The sequence below is a fragment of the Chelonoidis abingdonii genome, chromosome 11 (assembly GCF_003597395.2).
Source record: "Chelonoidis abingdonii isolate Lonesome George chromosome 11, CheloAbing_2.0, whole genome shotgun sequence".
Taxonomy (NCBI): domain Eukaryota; kingdom Metazoa; phylum Chordata; order Testudines; family Testudinidae; genus Chelonoidis; species Chelonoidis abingdonii.
In genome coordinates, this window is record NC_133779.1 from 38084120 (window position 1) to 38101240 (window position 17121).

General features: G+C 59.2%; 1 protein-coding gene across 2 annotated transcripts; it reads right to left on the reverse strand.

The window, feature by feature from the left end:
* Window positions 1–4656: 4656 nt before the first annotated feature.
* Window positions 4657–15759, reverse strand: PLPPR3 (phospholipid phosphatase related 3). 2 transcript variants are annotated; one of them, XM_032784927.2, is made up of 8 exons: window positions 15631–15759; window positions 12166–12285; window positions 10292–10477; window positions 9393–9522; window positions 8645–8840; window positions 8367–8424; window positions 7578–7751; window positions 4657–7353 (listed from the first exon to the last, which is right to left on the reverse strand). In XM_032784927.2, the coding sequence occupies exons 2-8, from the start codon at window positions 12238–12240 to the stop codon at window positions 6052–6054; spliced, it is 2121 nt and encodes a 706-aa protein (XP_032640818.1). In that variant the 5' UTR covers window positions 12241–12285; window positions 15631–15759; the 3' UTR covers window positions 4657–6051. The 2 variants fall into 2 exon arrangements, with proteins under 2 accessions (XP_032640818.1, XP_032640734.1); XM_032784843.2 differs by lacking the exon at window positions 15631–15759 and adding an exon at window positions 13844–13900.
* Between the last annotated feature and the right edge of the window lie 1362 nt (window positions 15760–17121).

Below are 17121 nucleotides of genomic sequence, written 5' to 3' on the forward strand. Positions count from 1 at the left end.
GTTATGGGAAACATATTATGGGCTCATGAAAAGCCATGCTTATTAGTTCTGTTTTAGGCTACTTACTTTTCAGAGGCCTAAGTACACCCAAGCAACTGAGCTGCAGTTTTCACGGGATATTTAAACCAACACAAGATCTATATTTTAAAGTTGAGAAAAAACGGTATTCTATGTTTTATTTACATATAGTTTTTTTTTTTTTATTTTTTTTTTATTTTTTTTGGTGTTTTTTTTTTTTTTTTTTTTTTCTTGATTTTTTTCTTTTTTTTTATTTTTGAGGATCTCGGGCACTGCAGGGGAAGGAATAAAGGCAGGCTCTGGGCAGCTTTACTTTAGAAGAATTGGAGGTTTTCTCTAGTAGATTATCAACTAAGAATTCTATTGCCATTCCGTGGTTCCTCTAGTATTCAATACCGTGGATTGTACATGGGTGGTCATGCTATTAGCTTGCATCTATATATCTGGTATCTTTCCAGGTCACACAGCTTTAGTGCATGGCCAGGCCTGCATTTCTGGCCTAATCTGACAGTGCGAGCACAAGCTGTCCGATCAAAAGCACATCAAATCGATCATTGGCCATGACAGTTCCTTGTCGATTGCCGTGAATGCGAGCTGAAACCTAAGAATTGGGTCAATCAATGATTATGTCGGCCTTTCTCAGTCCTCTTTCTCACGCAGAAAAAACAAATGACTGACAAAATGTTTTCATTCAACATTAAGACGACAGGTCATTGCCGACCCATCCGGCAGAACGGCCACCTTGGCGTTATGTGAGCCCTCTATCTCCACCTGCCAGCTCTGGGCTCTTTCATGCTGTCAGCACAGCATCCGCTGGACCTTGCGGAGCCTAGAACGTCTGCCTTGTGTTGCTCTGACAAGGTCTTTTTGCGCACTGAGACGCTGGTGCTGGATAGGAGACAGAGGTGCACCCCTACCCCGGGATGTCTCTCTGCCCGGCCAGTGCTTTAGGACTGAATTCAAGGTTTATTGGCCCCCAAAGCTCAGTACATAATGAGTTCAAGCACCAACTATCAGTGGATTTGGTATCCCACTAGGGCCTAAATACCTTGGAAAATCTGGCCTTTACTGCCGGGCCAGTGACATTGTGCAATGGAACAGCCGTATTCATGGGAGGGCAAACAGGCTTCAGTGCAGTCTGAGGTTCTGGCAGCCCTCCCTCCTCCTCCGCCAAGAGGATCCCTTTCTAAGTAATCCGCGTCCTTTATGATCATCAGCCAAGCTCATCGTCCCAAATGCCGTTCTCTCTGCCTGGTTGATGAGGCTCCGCTCCTTGCGCTGCCAGCCAGAGAGCCGGCGCGTCGGGCGGGAGGTGGCACAGGGTTGTCGGGCCGGATTCTCACAGGTTTGTACGGTTGGCGCTGTGCGCGCAGCCACCCTTGTCTGGCCTGGTGGGTGAGAGCAGGCCGGCCTGCAGAGAGGTAGAGGTGTTGTGGTGGACGCGCCCGGGCCCGCTTGGGTCCAGTTATCGCCAGCCGCCGCTGTTTATATTAAATACGATTGATCCGTTGTCTGGAGTTATGGGGGGTGGCTGTTCGGCTTCCTCCTGCCGCCAGTGGTTTCTGCACTTTGCTCCTCCACCCTGCATTTACTTAACCACCCGGCGTCAGCCCCGCTGGGGAGCAGCACCTGGTTGCTTGCAGACACACGCATTCAACTCAACCGTTCCAGTTAGCCGAGGCTGGCTAAACAGGCTTAGCAGGGGCTTTGGAGGTATAAGGCAGGTTAGCTGGTTTCATATCTATCCTCCCGCTGTGAGATGTGTGTGGGCGGTGGGGATAGAGGATTTTGGGGGACGGAGGGCGGGGATGGCGCGGGGGGGGCAGGAGAACAGCATTAGCTCGCACAAGGCAGCCAGCGTCATTGATTTGTAGTGTCAGTGTTATGCAGCAGGCCTTGGGGTCTCACTCTCTAGGGGTTTGAGCAGGGACTGGCAGCAGGACTCCTGGGTTCTTAGATCCCAGAGGCTCAGGAGAGGTGCAGGTTTCTAGTGGGTTTTAGCTGGCAGGGGCATCCAGGTTCTACACCTGGCTTTGGGAGGGTTGAGGCTAGCGGTCAGAGCCGGTGACAAAGCCGGGATTCCCGTGTTCTCTTCCCAGATCTGGGAGGGGAGTGGTGCCTAGTGGTTGGAGGTGGGCACAGACCTGGCAGTCAAGCCCCCCTGGTTTCTGTTATTTGGACTTTGGGGACGTCGCATCACATCTCTGTACCTCAGTTTCTCCAGATGCTCAGACTGTGCCGGCTTTGTTAAGCGCTTGCACCCGCCTCTGCTGAATGCTGCCAACAGGAATCCGATCAGCACCGATGTATAAATGACACGTGTGGCACAGTGGGGGCGGCGGCAGATGCGCTAGGAGTTAAAATTAGGCCCCCAAAAGCTAAAAGAGCAACTGATAATTACAGTGTGGCGGGGAGGGGGGGACAGGGCAGGAAAGCTAAAGGAAGAGCGAGCGAAGGCCTGTGCGTTGGGAGAAGGTGGTGCTGAAGCCTGGCCCAGCCGTAGCTGCCGGCCACCGCCGGCTAATGGAGCCCATATCCCCTTCTGTGGGGGTGTCACTAGTTCTTTGTGGGGCTGGTGAGAAAAGCTTTCCAAGCTGGGGCAAGAGAGCATTTAACAGCAGCTGTGAAAGCCCTGGTGACGCGGAGTGGGCGGAAATCAGGCTCCAGCCACCTCTGACCCACTGCAGCAGGCTGAGCGATCACCTAGCGCACCGTGCAATTAGCCGCAGGGCGGAGGCCACCAGCTTGGTTTGGGACGAAGTGGAGGCGGGGAGAGGAAAGCAGGATGAGGGGGCCCAGGGCTCAGCCACGGGAGGCTGCTAGAGACAGCAGTGGGATCAGGCTATTCGGGGTGGGGAGAGCCCTACCCGGCGCTGGGTCCTGCAGCTGGCTCGAGCATTGGCCAGACTTGCTTTTTAATGGGATTCAAGGGAGCGGCAGGTTGGACTAAGAGCCTGATGGAGCTGGGAGAACATAGGCCCAGCAGCCCACACGCTGGGGATCCGGCATAGACCCCCAGAGCTGCTAGCAAGCCAGTAACGGTCAGGGAGCAGCCCCGGCCCGAGTCACAAAGGGCTGTTCCTGCCAGATAGGGATAACAGATGCTTTCCCAAGGATGTGTGGTCTAGGGGGGTGCTGGGAATCAGGGCGCCTGGGTTCTACTCCCAGCTGGAGGAAGAAAGTGGGTGGGGCGAATGGGTTAAAGCAAAGAGCAGCGGGCCTCAAGCTGCTTGGGTACCATTTGCAGCTCCGGGAGGGGAGTGGCTAGTGGGTAAAGTAGCGCCTGGGAAAGCAGGACTCCTGGGTTCTTCTCCTCCGTACGCCACTCACAGATTCTTGCCGTGCTAGTGGAATTTCCTGCTGGCCGGTTTGCTCAGCTTTGTGGTCCCTTTGCACCATGGGAGCTGGCATAACGATGCCCATCCGTGCCCAGAATGATGCCCGCTGAGTATACAGCCAGCCTAGCTGGTGAGGCCAGGCGAGATGGGGGATTCATGCAGGGGTTGCCTCTCTTTTGAAAGCACAGGCCACATGGCACCAGCAGTTCGGATCCCCGTTGCAAAAATGTCCCTTTTGAGAAACATTTTCATGCGGCCCAGGGGCAAGTCACAACTTTGCACAAGGGCAAAGAGCAGCCCGCAGAGTGATGAGGGGCAGGGGCCGACTCCATCACAGGCAGGAAATTCCCACACTGAGGCAATGGGGTTTTAACAAGGTTTCCAGTCATTTATCTGCCGCACAACAGACTCTGCCTTCCCCCCGCAACCAGGCTGACGTGGAGAGAGAGACAGGTTCATTCATTTATTTCCTTACAAACACAGCAGGTTCAGCCATCGCCTGACAGATGCATTTACAGTTTGGGGACTGGCTTAGTGTCGGGGTGTCCCCCCCTCCTGGATCCCCAGAGTGGCTCTGCTTCCTTCTAGCGTTCCCACCCTGCAGAGCTGGATAAGGAACGGCATAGGGTTACATCTCTGCGTCAGTTCCCTACGATGACACCTGTAACTCCCTGCCCCAAGCTCCAGCAGCCACGAAGCTCCCTCAAAGGGGGGGACGCGCCCTGTCTCGCCCGCTGCCGGGGGACCAGGCAGGGCTCCATCCTCACTGCTCTCCCGAGAAGTTCTCTCGCCAGCCAGAAATGTGGCTGCCCCTGAGAAATGGAAGAGCACTGAAGGATCAGAGGAGCCCTTCTAATTGCACTGGTAGCATTGGGCAATGTAAGGAATCGAGGCCAGTTATTCCACTGTGTAATTCCCCTCCCCCATCCCCCTGGCGTTAGCTCCCCGCACCCTCCTCTCCCAGCTAGGACCCCCCATCTCTCTGGAGAGTGTATTTCTCCTTATGCAACCCCCCTACCCTTGTATGCATGCCTCCCATTCACCCACCTGCCTTCCAGCTCACAGCCCTCCCCCTCCCACTGCTCCTGACCAGCGAGCCGCTGTGGCTACAGAGACAGATGCCCGAAGGCTAAGCAAAGGCCACGGGATCTCACACAGCTGCTGGCTAGAGCGGGGGGCGGGGGGCAACATCCATTTCCTGTATTTCCGCCATCCCCCATCCCATAACCGTCTCCTGTGTGGCCATACAGGGGCCCTGCTGCAAAGCCCACTAAGTCAGGTGGCAAGTAAGGGGCCCCTGGCAAGTAAGGGGCGGCCAGCTTGGCAGTGGATTGGGCAGGGAAACCAGGGGAATGGGGTGCCGTTTTTCATGGGGGGCGAACGACAACGACAAAAGCATCACGAAGACGTCCTCAAACTTTCCCGCGCTATTTAAAAAATAAATAAATAAAAATCCCACCAGCTCAGATCACAAGGCTGGTGCGAAAGCGCCCTTCCCTCCCCCAGTTGCTGTCTTGCTCCAGGGATGGCGAGACGAGAGAGAAAATTAAATTGGCGCAATCGGGTTGCCCCCCTCCCAAGCCTGGACGCTCTTCCAAAGCCTTGATGCCGTCTGGGACACCTGTGCCCTGTACCACGCTTGTGCCAGGAGCGGGTGGTAAAGCGGCAGCAGGACTGCGCAGCCTGGAAGCCGCAACAAAGCACAGAGGGTTATTTATCAACGTGTCCTCGGCTGATGGGTGGCTAAGGCAAGTGCCCCCCCCCCCCCCCGGAAAGCTTTGTCCATCAGCCTCTTCTGACCACCCATAGGGAGTACATGGGGTGAGCTTCAGTCGTCCCTAGGCACCTCTGTGAGACTCAGCACAGAGGGCAAGGAGTGGCCAGGCCAGCACTGACACCTGAACAAGGGGCCCCTGAAAAGTCTCCAGGCAGCCAGTGAAAAGCCTTTGAGCCCTGGCTAATGCCCCTTCCCCACTGCACATGCGCTACGCGTCAGTCAGGGAGCTATTTCCAGAGTCCCACAGCGTCTGGAGTTCAGTCGCTGGCTGGATGGGCCCCCCTGCCAATAAAACAGATGGAGGAGGACATGACACGGGACGCTGTCCAGATAGCCGCTGGTGACTGGATCCATTGGCTGCCAGCTCCCAGTGAGCGAGGCAAACAAATCCACATGTAATGCTGGAGACAGTTGCCTCAATTGGTAGCCCAGGACTCCTGGAATCCGCCTTTTCAAAGTCATTCATTCTCTCCCACCCCACTATCGCAACAGTTAAAACTCCAACCCTCCCGGGACCCATCAGCACCTGGTTAACAAATAAATAAACATGGAAAATTCCTCCCCTGGTTAGACGTTGGGAGTCCCGCGGAGGGCTCGTTGTTTTAACGCCCCGGAGAAGAACTCTGCAGTCCCTGCGTCTTCTAGTCCACCTCTCCTATCCGGCACTTGCAACATCTTCTCCATGTGCTGCTCCGCTTTGAGGCTGCTGTAACTAAATCCTGGAGGCCCCCCCGGCCCCCAAAGATGGATGCTCACACCACCCCGGTCCTGGCCTCATCCCAAAGCAGCAGCACACGGATCGTGCTGATTGTGTTGTTCAGCAGTGGAGAAACTCATGGAAGCAGGTTCCCCACTCTGGACAGCTGCCCTGGGTCGGGGCAGGTGGGGTGAAAGCTGGGGTGCGGGAGGGGGAGGGAATTACTCCTTAAATCTCCGGTTGGCTTGGATTTTCTTGTAGTAATTTTCCGCCTCATGGTCCGTGTGTCCATCCTTCTCGCTGACCATCAGGCTGGCAGGCTTCCTCCGCAGGGTGGACTCTCGGCTGGCGGGGCCTAGCACGTTCTCCGGGCCGCCCTCGCCCCGCTCCACCGCCCCGCCCCCTCCCGACGCCACGTTGATGGTGGCCACGCTGCCGTAACGCGGCTCGTCCTGCTCGATGTCGCTGACGGAGGAGCCCGGGGAGACGCCAGCACTCCTGGTGGGCCGGAAGCCCCGGTAATCCTTGCCCATCTCATTCAGCTCATAGGCGTCCTGCCCGTCCAAGCCTTTCTGGGCCACCTTCCACTCCCAGGGCCCATTGCCGGAGGAGAGGTGCACCACGGGGTGGTGCGGGGCGTGGGCGTCGATGGTGACGATGCTGGAGCTGTCCCGCTCTGACGGTGAGCAGTACTGGGAGGAGTTGGAGCTGGTGGAAGATGAGGAGGTCTCCGAGTGCTTGGGGGTGACCGACACCAGGCCCTGCTGCTTGGACATGGCGATGACCTGCATGAGCCGAGGCGGGTTGGCCACCCGCTGGCCCGCCCCCTTCTCTGCCATCATCATCCACTTGGCCCGCACGGCCGAGCTGCTGTTGGGGGAGATGTTGGCGGTGCCTTGGCTCTCCTCGGGGATGTGAACCAGCTGGGATGCCCCCGGCCGGGGCTGGATGAGAACCCGGGGCCCCATGGCGGCCCGCTCGGCCGTGCGGGCCTGCACCGTTGGGTAGAGTGAGGGGGGGATGTGCTCCTCTTCATCCGCGCCCACCGAGTCTGAGCCAGCCCTCGCGTGCCCACTGGCCTCCTCGGCCAGCGTCATGCTCCGGCCCTCCAGGGATTTCTGCTTCCACTCGGTGATGAGCTGCTTGGAGCGGGAGGCATCCACGGGGACATGGATGGTCATGTGGCGCCGGGCGGGGTCGTCCATGGAGGGGGTGTTGACTCGGGGTAGGGTGTTGCTGAAGGTGACCATGTTCTCTTTGCCCATGGGGCTGCGGGGGGCCAGCAGGTCCACGTCCACACTGGCCCGTTTCAGGCTGCCCAGGGAGTTCTTCTCCCGCTGGACCTGGCGGTTCACCCCGTCTAGCCGGGTCTGGGGGTTGAGCTCATCCGTGCTGACAGACTTATTCTGGTGATACACCGAGTCGTGGCCCCGCTGGGTCAGGGCCCGCAGGGCGTCCTTGGCCGGGGGGTGGGCCGAGGCCCTCTCAGTTGGCGCTTGGAAGTTGCCCACCGCATGGTATGCCTGAAGGGGCAAAAAAGGCCGGGGTCAGGGGTGAGACCGCACAGCAGCCATACAGTCACAGTTGGGGGCCCGCCGGCTCCCCACTTCTAGCAAGCTTCCGTCGCTCCTAATGCCAGTGACTGAAGCCAACCCCCGGAGGGAGACGCAAAGGCCCTTCCTCTCTGCGGGGGCTCTAAGCTCAGCCCCCAGAGCCAGGCTCCCGCCCCCTGGGGGCGTGAACTCACCAGGTAGGCCGCGATCCCGGAGCCAATGAGGAAGCCCACGTAGACGTCGATAGGGTGGCTGCGGTACTGGGTGATCTGGGTCAAGCCGCAGATGCCGGCGGCGATGGCGAAGGCAAAGACCAGGATGGGCTTCAGGAGCTTGGTGCTGTCCGAGATGATGGAGTTGAAATACATCTGGCCAAAGGAGGGGAGAGTGGGGGCCTGTCAGAGCCACGGGCCAAGTGCTGGCCCTGCAAATGCACGGGGCTGGCTAGGCATGAGACCTCCTGTGTTGGTGGGTGACCCCCTCCCTGCATAGACTGCCCAGACCTTTCTGGTTTGGGGGAGCACCTCGGCTAGTCCCAGGAGGGTGAGGCTTATGTTAGCTGTATGCAGTTTTGCGTGTGTGTGTGAGAGAGAGAAAGAAAAGCAATCTGTGTGTCTGCACACATGGGTATGTGTTGAGTGGGCATCTGATTGTGTCGGGGGGCACCGTAGTTGTGTTTGCATTTGCATAAGGCAGGGCGCTGTGTGCATGTATCCATGCATGAGCGGGGTACATAGGGGGAGGAGTATGGGCTGGGGGGGCACCAAAAGGTGTTTGTGTGTGTGTGGAGCAGCACGTGTGTGTTGGGGGGATTGTGCGTGCACAGTGAGGTGGCTTGCCTGGGGAAGGCGCTGTGCAGGGGTATGCAGGAGGGACTGAGCTGGAAGCATGAGGCATGCGTGTGCCTGCGGGCTCCACAAACTTGCTTGCATCAGCCCGCGGTTGCAAGTCGGGGAGATAAGGAGAGAGGCAGGTGAACTCACCGACACGTAGACAGCGGCGAAAGCTGAGAGCGTTGCATGCTGGGACGGGAAGGTCTTCCTGCAAAAGGGAAACAAAGGACAGCTCGAGCAGCCTGGACTAGTGCTGGCAGGGACTTGGCTGTGGCATGGCGGGCGACCAGATCCCAACATGACACATGCAGTGGGGCCCGGCAGGGGGGCAGGTGAGAAGAGACAGCCTCGGGCTCCTTTCCTTTGGGACCATCGGGGGCAGAGTCCCTCAAGCCGAGCCCTTTGGCCCTGGACTGCACGGGACATACCTGGCAGAGAGAATCGCATTCTGGTCCTGGCCTGAGCATATGTCCTGGGTGATGTAAGGGTTGGAGTCACAGGAGATCCCCAGCAGGGTGTAGTTGGGCTTGCAGACCGTCAGGAAAAAGGGGGCGTGGTAGCCAGTAGCCAGCTGGATCACGTCGGTCACCAAGGCGGTGGCACAGAGTCCGAACACATGGACCCCTGGGGGCATCATCAGCAGGTCACGGGTTAGAGCCTTGGCCACCGGGAAGTCACAGATGTTCCTCTGCCCCCTCCCACCTGCCTCTCTCCCCAGTTCCTCTGTCCACCTCCCCAATCCCCCTCCCACCTGCCTCACCCCTCCCAGGTTTGGGCCAAAGCCAGGTCTGGAAGTGCCACAGGACAATGAACATTTTCCATTTCCACAGCACTTGTCCTCCCCAAGTGCGTCGCAGGCTAGAACCCCAGTGAAATGCAGCCACCTGCCCACAGCACGAGAGCAGTGGAGCAGGGCCAAGATGGGGTCAGAGGCCAAGGGCATCCATGCGGCAGGGGCAACCAGAGACACACTAACGCGGAGGATGAACGTGGGGCTTTGGAGCCTGCAGTGATCTCTGGGCTGCTGCATGTCATGCTCCAAGCTGCATGTGCTTCCCATGCAGGCTCCTCCGTCGCCGCCTCATCTTCATCCAAGCCCAGGGCAGCTTCAGAAGGAGGATCCCCCGGGATACAAAGAACTGAAAGGCTCCAGGCCAGGACTGTGGCAAAACCTACCCACAAACCTTACAGTCCTGCGCAGGAAGGAGTTGAAGTTGCAACCGCCGGCGTTGATGCTCCCCTCTGACCCGCTGCGCCCCTTCAGCTTGGACTGCAGGCAGTAGATGATGCCTTCCCCAACCATGATCTGGGGGGAAGAGCAGAACTCAGCGTGGGCCACGCAGGCTTGTTGGCAAGTCAGAGCGAGGCGTATAAGTGTAGAGGTTTTGGCACAGAGGCAGGTCCTACCCTCTCCCAGAAGGGGGCGCTGTATGGGAATAGGGCAGGAGTGGTAGGGGGAGCTCCCAGGAACTCCAGTCCTGACCTCTCCCAGCAGGGGGTGCTGTAGGGAGCAGGGCAGGAGCGCTGGCAGGGAGTGGGGTACTCCAGGGAGTGGGGTACTCCAGGGGGTGCTGTAGAGAGCAGGGCAGGAGCACTGGGGAGTTCCCAGCTACTCATACCTTACCCTCTCCCAGCAGGAGGCGCTGTAGGGCAGGAGCACTGGTGGGGAGCTACCAACTACTCCAGTCCCAACACAACACACATCCCCATCCCGCATACTCTACCATTGTCCTATCGTGCTAGGTGGCTGGTGCACAGGGGCCCCGAAACCTGGCCCAGCTTTGCATTGTCTCTGTAAGAGGCCCAGGTGCCGGGGCTCCTCTGGGCAGGGGGCATCGGGACGGAGGGGCCTTTGAAGAAGGGGCACAAGTTTGGGCTGCCGTAGCCTGTGTCTGGGGCTGTACGGACCCCTGCAGTCTCTGAAGAAGGGAGGTGAAATCAGGGCCAGGCGGAATCTGCCCTCCCCCTTCTCCAGAAGGTCCCTCCAGGCCTCTCCCTTCCCTCACCCCCTTGTCTCGGCCCTCCCGGCCCACGCGGAAAGAGAAACCCCCCCGGGCTTGGCGCTGGCTACCTACCGAGGCAGCGGGAGCAGCGAAGGCCAGGCTGAGAAGCATCAGCAGAGGAATCATCTCCTCGTTGGTCTCCACGTAAGGCATGGACAGGGCCCGGTCATAGCACTGGAAACCCACCTTGGCTGGCTTGAAGAGGTCGGTCAGCTCCAGGAAATACAGCGTCACGATGGAGGAAGCCACGATCGGGAGCTGGGCAAGGGGCAGGAAGGAGGCAAGCAAAGAGGTGAGTCAGCAGCATGGTGCAGTGGGCTCAGTTTCATCCCCCTGCCATGCTACAGACCTGCCTTCAAGGGTCTTAGGGCGCAATCACCCTCTAAGGCAAGTCAGGGGTGTCATTGCAATCACTATCTTTTACAGATCAGGGAATAGAACCCAGGAGTCTTGACTCCCAGTCACCCCCACGACCACACTCCCCTCCTATAGCTGGGAATAGAACCCAAGTATCCTGACTCCCAGACACCCTTGCGACCACACTCCCCTCCTATAGCTGAGAATAGAACCCAGGAGTCCTGACTCCCAGTCACCCCCACGACCACACTCCCTTCCTATAGCTGGGAATAGAACCCAGGAGTCCTGACTCCCAGTCACCCCCACGACCACACTCCCCTCCTACAGCTGGGAATAGAACCCAGGAGTCCTGACTCCCAGTCACCCCCACGACCACACTCCCCTCCTATAGCTGGGAATAGAACCCAAGTATCCTGACTCCCAGACACCCTTGCGACCACACTCCCCTCCTATAGCTGGGAATAGAACCCAAGTATCCTGACTCCCAGACACCCTTGCGACCACACTCCCCTCCTATAGCTGGGAATAGAACCCAGGAGTCCTGACTCCCAGTCACCCCCACGACCACACTCCCCTCCTATAGCTGGGAATAGAACCCAGGAGTCCCGACTACCAGACACCTCTGCTCTAATCACTCGACAGTCTCTTTCCTATGTGTCCGTACAGCACCTGTCACAACCAGGCTCCAGTCTCTAGGGGCTGCAGTAGAAATGTTAAACAGACCCTCTGCCTCATTCATTCCTCCCCGTAGGCCTAGCATCTCTGCCCATCCACCGACCCTACTCAAACCTGGCCCAGAGGGGCCTGAGGAGCAGAGCTCGTCAGCCCTCATGTACTGATCCCTCTCCCCCTGCCCACAAGGCCTATGGTCCATTTTGTGGTGAGCGTCTCCCTGGGAGAGATTTTATTAGAGTGCGAGACACTGAGAGGAAACCTGCAGCTCTGCCACCCAGGGAGCAGTCATGACATGCAGCCACATGCCTCAATTCTCAGTGACACTCAGGTCACATTGGGCCCCTCTAGCAGAGTCAAAGGGTTTAAGGAGGGTGGAAACAGTTTCCTGCGAGTGGCCCTGCCAGGGGTCTCCTTGATCAGTGCAGGGCTGGCACAAGGGCTCTTCTTGCACTCAACCCCAAGACAGAGGATTGCTGGGGGTGTGGCAGGGCACACTGCACTGTGGGTATTCTCTGTTTGCTGGGAGTCATGGGAAGCAGAGTGCAAGACAGAGCAGCCACAGGGCTGCTCTAACTCAAACCTCGAGTTGAGCAGACCCATCCACACCTTCAAAGTAAAGGAAGGACAAAGGTAGATTAAAGCCACCTTAACCCTCCTCCATCCAGGCCCCACGCACAGGAAAGGAGTAACTGAGACTCAGCCCCAGAAACGGAATCAGCTCCAGCCGTGTAAATCGAATTATCTCCCATTCATTCCCCCGTCCTCAGCCCCTGCAGGGCTCAGCTGGCTCTTGCGAGAGCATCTCACATTCCGCTGACACTCAGCTCCTGCCTCGCTGCTGGGACGTGGCGCGAAAGGCAGTGCCCACCCCCTCCCTGCTGTGCTCTGGGTCCCCTTGGAAAGCCTCTACCCACCTCCACAAAGTAGAAGCATGGAAGGAGCGTCATGCTATCCTTGGGGGCTTTGGACTTCTCTTTTGTGGAGATCATGGTGTCGGCTCAGGGGGCAAGCGACGGGGGCTCGCCTGGGTCAGTCTAGACAACGAGACACACGGCAAGGGTTAGTTTAGTGGCACTCAAGGGGTAGGGGAATGCTGTCTGGGGGGGAAGATCATCGTTACCCCAGGACCAACCCAGCACTGGAGCGAGTAGGGCAGCAGCGCTGACTGGGGTGGGGACTCCCAGCAACTCCAGTCCCAGCCTCTCCCAGCAGGAGGCACTGGAGGGAACGGTGAATGCTGGGTGTATGGAAGGATCCAGCCACCTCATACCCAGCCTCACCTGCATTGGCCCCCTGTCCAGGCTCTGCATTCCCCTTCCCGCCTACCCCTTGTTTCGTGCCCACCCTGCCCACCCCACCAAGCCTGTGGCAATAACACCTACTCCCTGCTTTCCTTCCCCCAGGCTAAGAGCTGTCAGTGTGATCCCCCAGCCCGGGGCTGGTCTGCCCAGCACGGGGGAGTTGCGCTCTGTAACAGACTGGAGGCGGGACAGGGGAGGGGAGGCATGTGGCAATCGATGGGTGAGGGGGAAAGACCCCAGCATGGGGCTGACATGGGATTTAAACGGCTCACTCTGGGGATGCCAGAAAAGGTGGGTGGGGGTGCAAGGAGTAAAAAGCCAGGCAGCAGGCAGGCAGAGTGGGGTGATTACTAGAGAGAAGGGCAAAACGAGGGGTGCCTTGAATCCCTCATACCGGCCCAAGAAGGCGGGGCTGGAGGGAAGCCCAGGGCCTGGCTGGGGTCTCAGCAGCAGATCTTGCTGCACCTCTTTACAGGGAGTCCTGCTCTGCCCATTCTCCAGATCCCTGCAAAACACTGATGCTGCAGCAGGTTGCAGCTTGGCCAGGCTATCGTATTAAAAATGCCAGCGAGGGTAGGGTAGGGTGAGGTGGGGTGGTTGTGGGTGGGGTCTGAGTCCCCTCTCTTTGCTCCCCAACCCTGCAAGAGCCCGGCGGGGCAGGGCTGAGGCTCCTACCTGCAGCCCATGGAAGGGTCCCCACTTATATTGCAGCCCGTGGGCTATACGTGGGAGGGGCGCCCCCAGCGCCCCCGCGTCGTGCCAGCCCCAGCCCCAGCCCCCAAGGAACAAAACGCCCGGGTGCCGCGGCGCGGGATCGCGACAGGAGCCAGGCTCCATGGGGAGGGGGGCGGGTCCCCCACGCAGGTGAGAGGCTCAGAGAATGGGGCTGGACCTTCCCATCGGAGCCAGCGCGCGGGGGTGGGGGGATTGACCCTGCCAAGCTGCCACCCCCCCGCCGCTACCCAACCCCGCCCCACGCGATCCACGCCCCCAAACTTTCCCCAAGTCCTGCCCGAGGGAAGCGGACCCGGTGCTGGGACCAGTGGGGTGGGGGCTGGGCTGGGCAGGGGGGCGCAGCCCCGGCTCGGGGGAGGCGGTTGGGGCGGGGTCCAGCCGCACCCGAGCGCCCAAGGGTCTGAGCCATGGGACCCGCTGGGCTGGGGATGGGGGGGTCTGTGCCAATCCCCCCCACCCCGGGCTGCAGCAGAGGGCGGATCCAGCCCTTTGTCCGGCCGCCGGGGCGGGGAAAAGCCCGGAGCCCGCAGGTGCCCGCCCCGCCTCGGCCACTCACCTCGCCGCGCTGCCGGGGCCGGCCCGGACAAAGGGGGGCGCGGGGCTCGGGCTGCTCTGCCCCGCGCGTCCCGCCCGGCGGCCGCGATCCCCGGGGGTGGAGCCCTCGGGTCTGGCGGCTGCGGCTGCTGCTGCTGCGAACGCGCACCAAGCGGGGGGGGTCGGGCTGAATTGGGGCGGGGGAGCGAACGTGTGCGCGGGCTCGGCTCCTGCCCGTTTCCTATGGCGAGCCGGGGGGCAGCGAAACAAAGGAGCGGCGGGGGCGCCCAGGAAGAGGAGCCGGGGGGGGGGGGTTTGCAATCAGCGCCCCCCCCCCAGGCAGCTCTGCGGGTGGGGGGCTGGTACGTGCCCCCCGTAAGGGGAGGGGGTGGCTTAGCCCCCCCTCCCCAGCACCTGCTTGCAGGGCGGGACCGATCGTGCGCCCCCCGTTCTCCCCACCCCGTACATCCCGCAGCTGGAGATCCGGGACTCGGGCGCAGCCCTCTCCTGGCCAAGGCGACCAGATGTCCGGATTTTATAGGGACAGACCCGATTTTGGGGTCTTTTTCTTATATAGGCTCCTATTACCCCCCTCCCCATTTTTCACACTTGCTGTCTGGTCGCCCTACCGGGGGCAGTGGGGGAAGCCATGTGGGGGGGGGGGGCTTTACAGCTGCCTGGCACATGTCAGCCTCCCCTCCCTGAACCCACCCTGGCTGGAAATCCCAGCCCTGCGGAGCTAGATCCAGTCACACCCACAGCTGGTGGTCCTGGGAAGCAGCAAGCGGATCTGGGTTCCCACCACACCTCCCCCAGCAGCCAGGACCCACTCCTGGGCCACTGGATCTTGGTCCCTCTACGGAGCGTGTCAGGGCCCAGGGCCGGCTGGGAGTGTGCGGAGACCCACCACCAAACTCACTTCACATAAGAACTGCTGGGTGGCCCTCAGCTGGGATCAGCCCTTGGCCAGGGTTGTGTCTTTTGCGGTTTACACAACAAGGATGGTATGGAGAAACCAGACAGGCGGAGCTTTGCCCAGGTCGCCACGTTCCCGGGACACCAGCATGCCTGGCCTCGTGGCGTGCGCTTCTCAAATATGGAACACGGTGGGCACCACTAGAAGGTTCACAAGCTATTTAAAGGGAGGCTGCACTCTTCCTATACAGTCACTGTCCCCATCTGGGCTGGAGCTGAAGGTTTCAGAGGCCACTATCCCCAGCTCTCCCACAGAAACCAGAACCGCGGGACAGCACGGGCTCTTCATGACCACAGACACCAGCCAGATTGCCGTTTCCATGTCAAATCCCAGCTCAGACCCCCCACTCGGCACCTGGAGTGAGTTTGTCCATTCTCAGCCGGCTGCATGTTCGCTCAGCCATCAGCCCATCTCTGTCTGCGGCATTTCAGCCCCCCTGCTGTCCCCGCCAGCAAAGCCTGGCAGGGCCATGTTTACTGGGTACTGTTGGTTCCCAGACAGGGGCCCTGGAATCCTTTGCACTGGCTGCTATGATGCCACCTTCAAAGCACCTGCTGGTGCAGATGATTGCAGGAAGCTGCTCATGGCACGTGACACCCGGAGGTAGTGGTGGCACAGGCAGGGCACCTGGTGGAAGCTGCGCAATGGTGAGCCAAAGCCTGTTCTTGCCCCAACCCACCCACAGCTGCCCCACCAGGGGACCCTCCCCACAGATCAGCAGCACCTAGCAAGGAAAATGCCAGGTCTGGATCCGAGCCGCTCCTCACGCCACTCTGGGCTCTGCCCTGGCAGGCCCCAAACTGGATCTCCCTCCTGGCATCTGGCCCTGGTACCTGCCTGACCATCCTGGAGGAGAGCGCTGAATGAGGAGACCCCTTTGCAGGAAGCGCCGCAGCCCTGAGGGAGGGGTGGAAACTTCAGCAGCGTGACTGGCATCGCAAAATCCTCTGGCCCAGTTACCTAGCAACACGGAGGCTGCCTGAGCCTGTGTCTGGGGATGCTCACATCCTAGCTCCCTCGCTGGGCGGGGCAAACTGGAGCTTCCCTAGGGCCTGTTCAGCCTGGCACAGAGACTGTGGGGCAGACACGCCTCCATCCCAGCCCCTCTTCCTCACTAGAGCTCAGCGGGTCCTCCACAGCAGGACCAGCCTGGGGGACGGGCAGCTCGGAAGGGACCGGAGTTGAACTCTGGATCCAGATCCAGAACATCACGAAGTTCAGGGGCGCAGGGGTTTAAGGCCTGATTCTGACTCTGTTCTCTCTAAAATTTCAGGCCCCATGTTCTGACCGTCCCTTGCCAGGACTGAGCTGTGGAAGAACTAAGTTATGGGATCTCTACCTAGGATCAGTGGCCGCCCACGGGGATCTGTGTGTTGGTGCCGAACCCAGCTCTGCCTTCCCGAGACCAAAGGCAGGATTGCTCCCTCTTTTTTGTAACGCTTTGCCCTTCTAGAGCATCTTTCATCCAACGATCCCAAAGAGCTTTATAAATACTGGCTTTCTAGGCCTTGTGAGCCACCCGTGTGGTGGGTTGATATTATCATCCTTATTTTATAGATGGGGAAACTGAGGCACAGAGCAATGAAGTGATCCACACACAAGGCCACACAGTGAGTCAAGTGATGGCACAGAATCCAGGAGTCCTGTTGCCCAGCTTCCTAGTTTAACCAGTCGATCAAAGTCTCCTCCCACAGCTGGGACTAAAACCAAGGTATGAATCCCAATCCCCTCTCTAAGTACTGGGGACCGAAAGGCGGAAACCCCATAACCCTGAGGTTCGTAAAGTTCCCATCCCAGAATGGAATCGGGAAATCTCAGCTCTGAGACCCTGCCTCGAGGGCAGCCCTGGGTGGGAATGCGGTAATCAGCAGGAACAGCCCAGCATTGGTAGCTGAGGAAAGCTGGTTTGCTCTGGCTAGCAGCTGCCTCCCCTGAGCCCTGGCCTTTCACTGCCAGCAGGTGTGTGTTATTTGAACAGTGCACCCCTCTTGCTTTCCTTGCTGATCTGATGGGCTTAGTTCCTAACCTCCCTCCTTCCATTGCTGCAGGCTCTTTGCCTGTCATGTAACCAAGCTGCAAATCTCCCCTGCTCCCCCTGGTGCAATTACTCTCGCTGTGCTCAGGCTGCTCCTAGCTTCCCGGATTCCCTTCCTTATCTGCCAGCAGTTGCACTGGGGAAGCACTGACAGGCGTGTAGGCATTTATCCAGGCAAAACATGTCTCAGCTGGAACCCGGGAAAAGGGTCTGAACAAAAGGATCCTGCCAAGTCAGCCTAAGATTCACTCTACCCAGCTCCACCAGCCCGTGGGTCGATGCTGTTTGA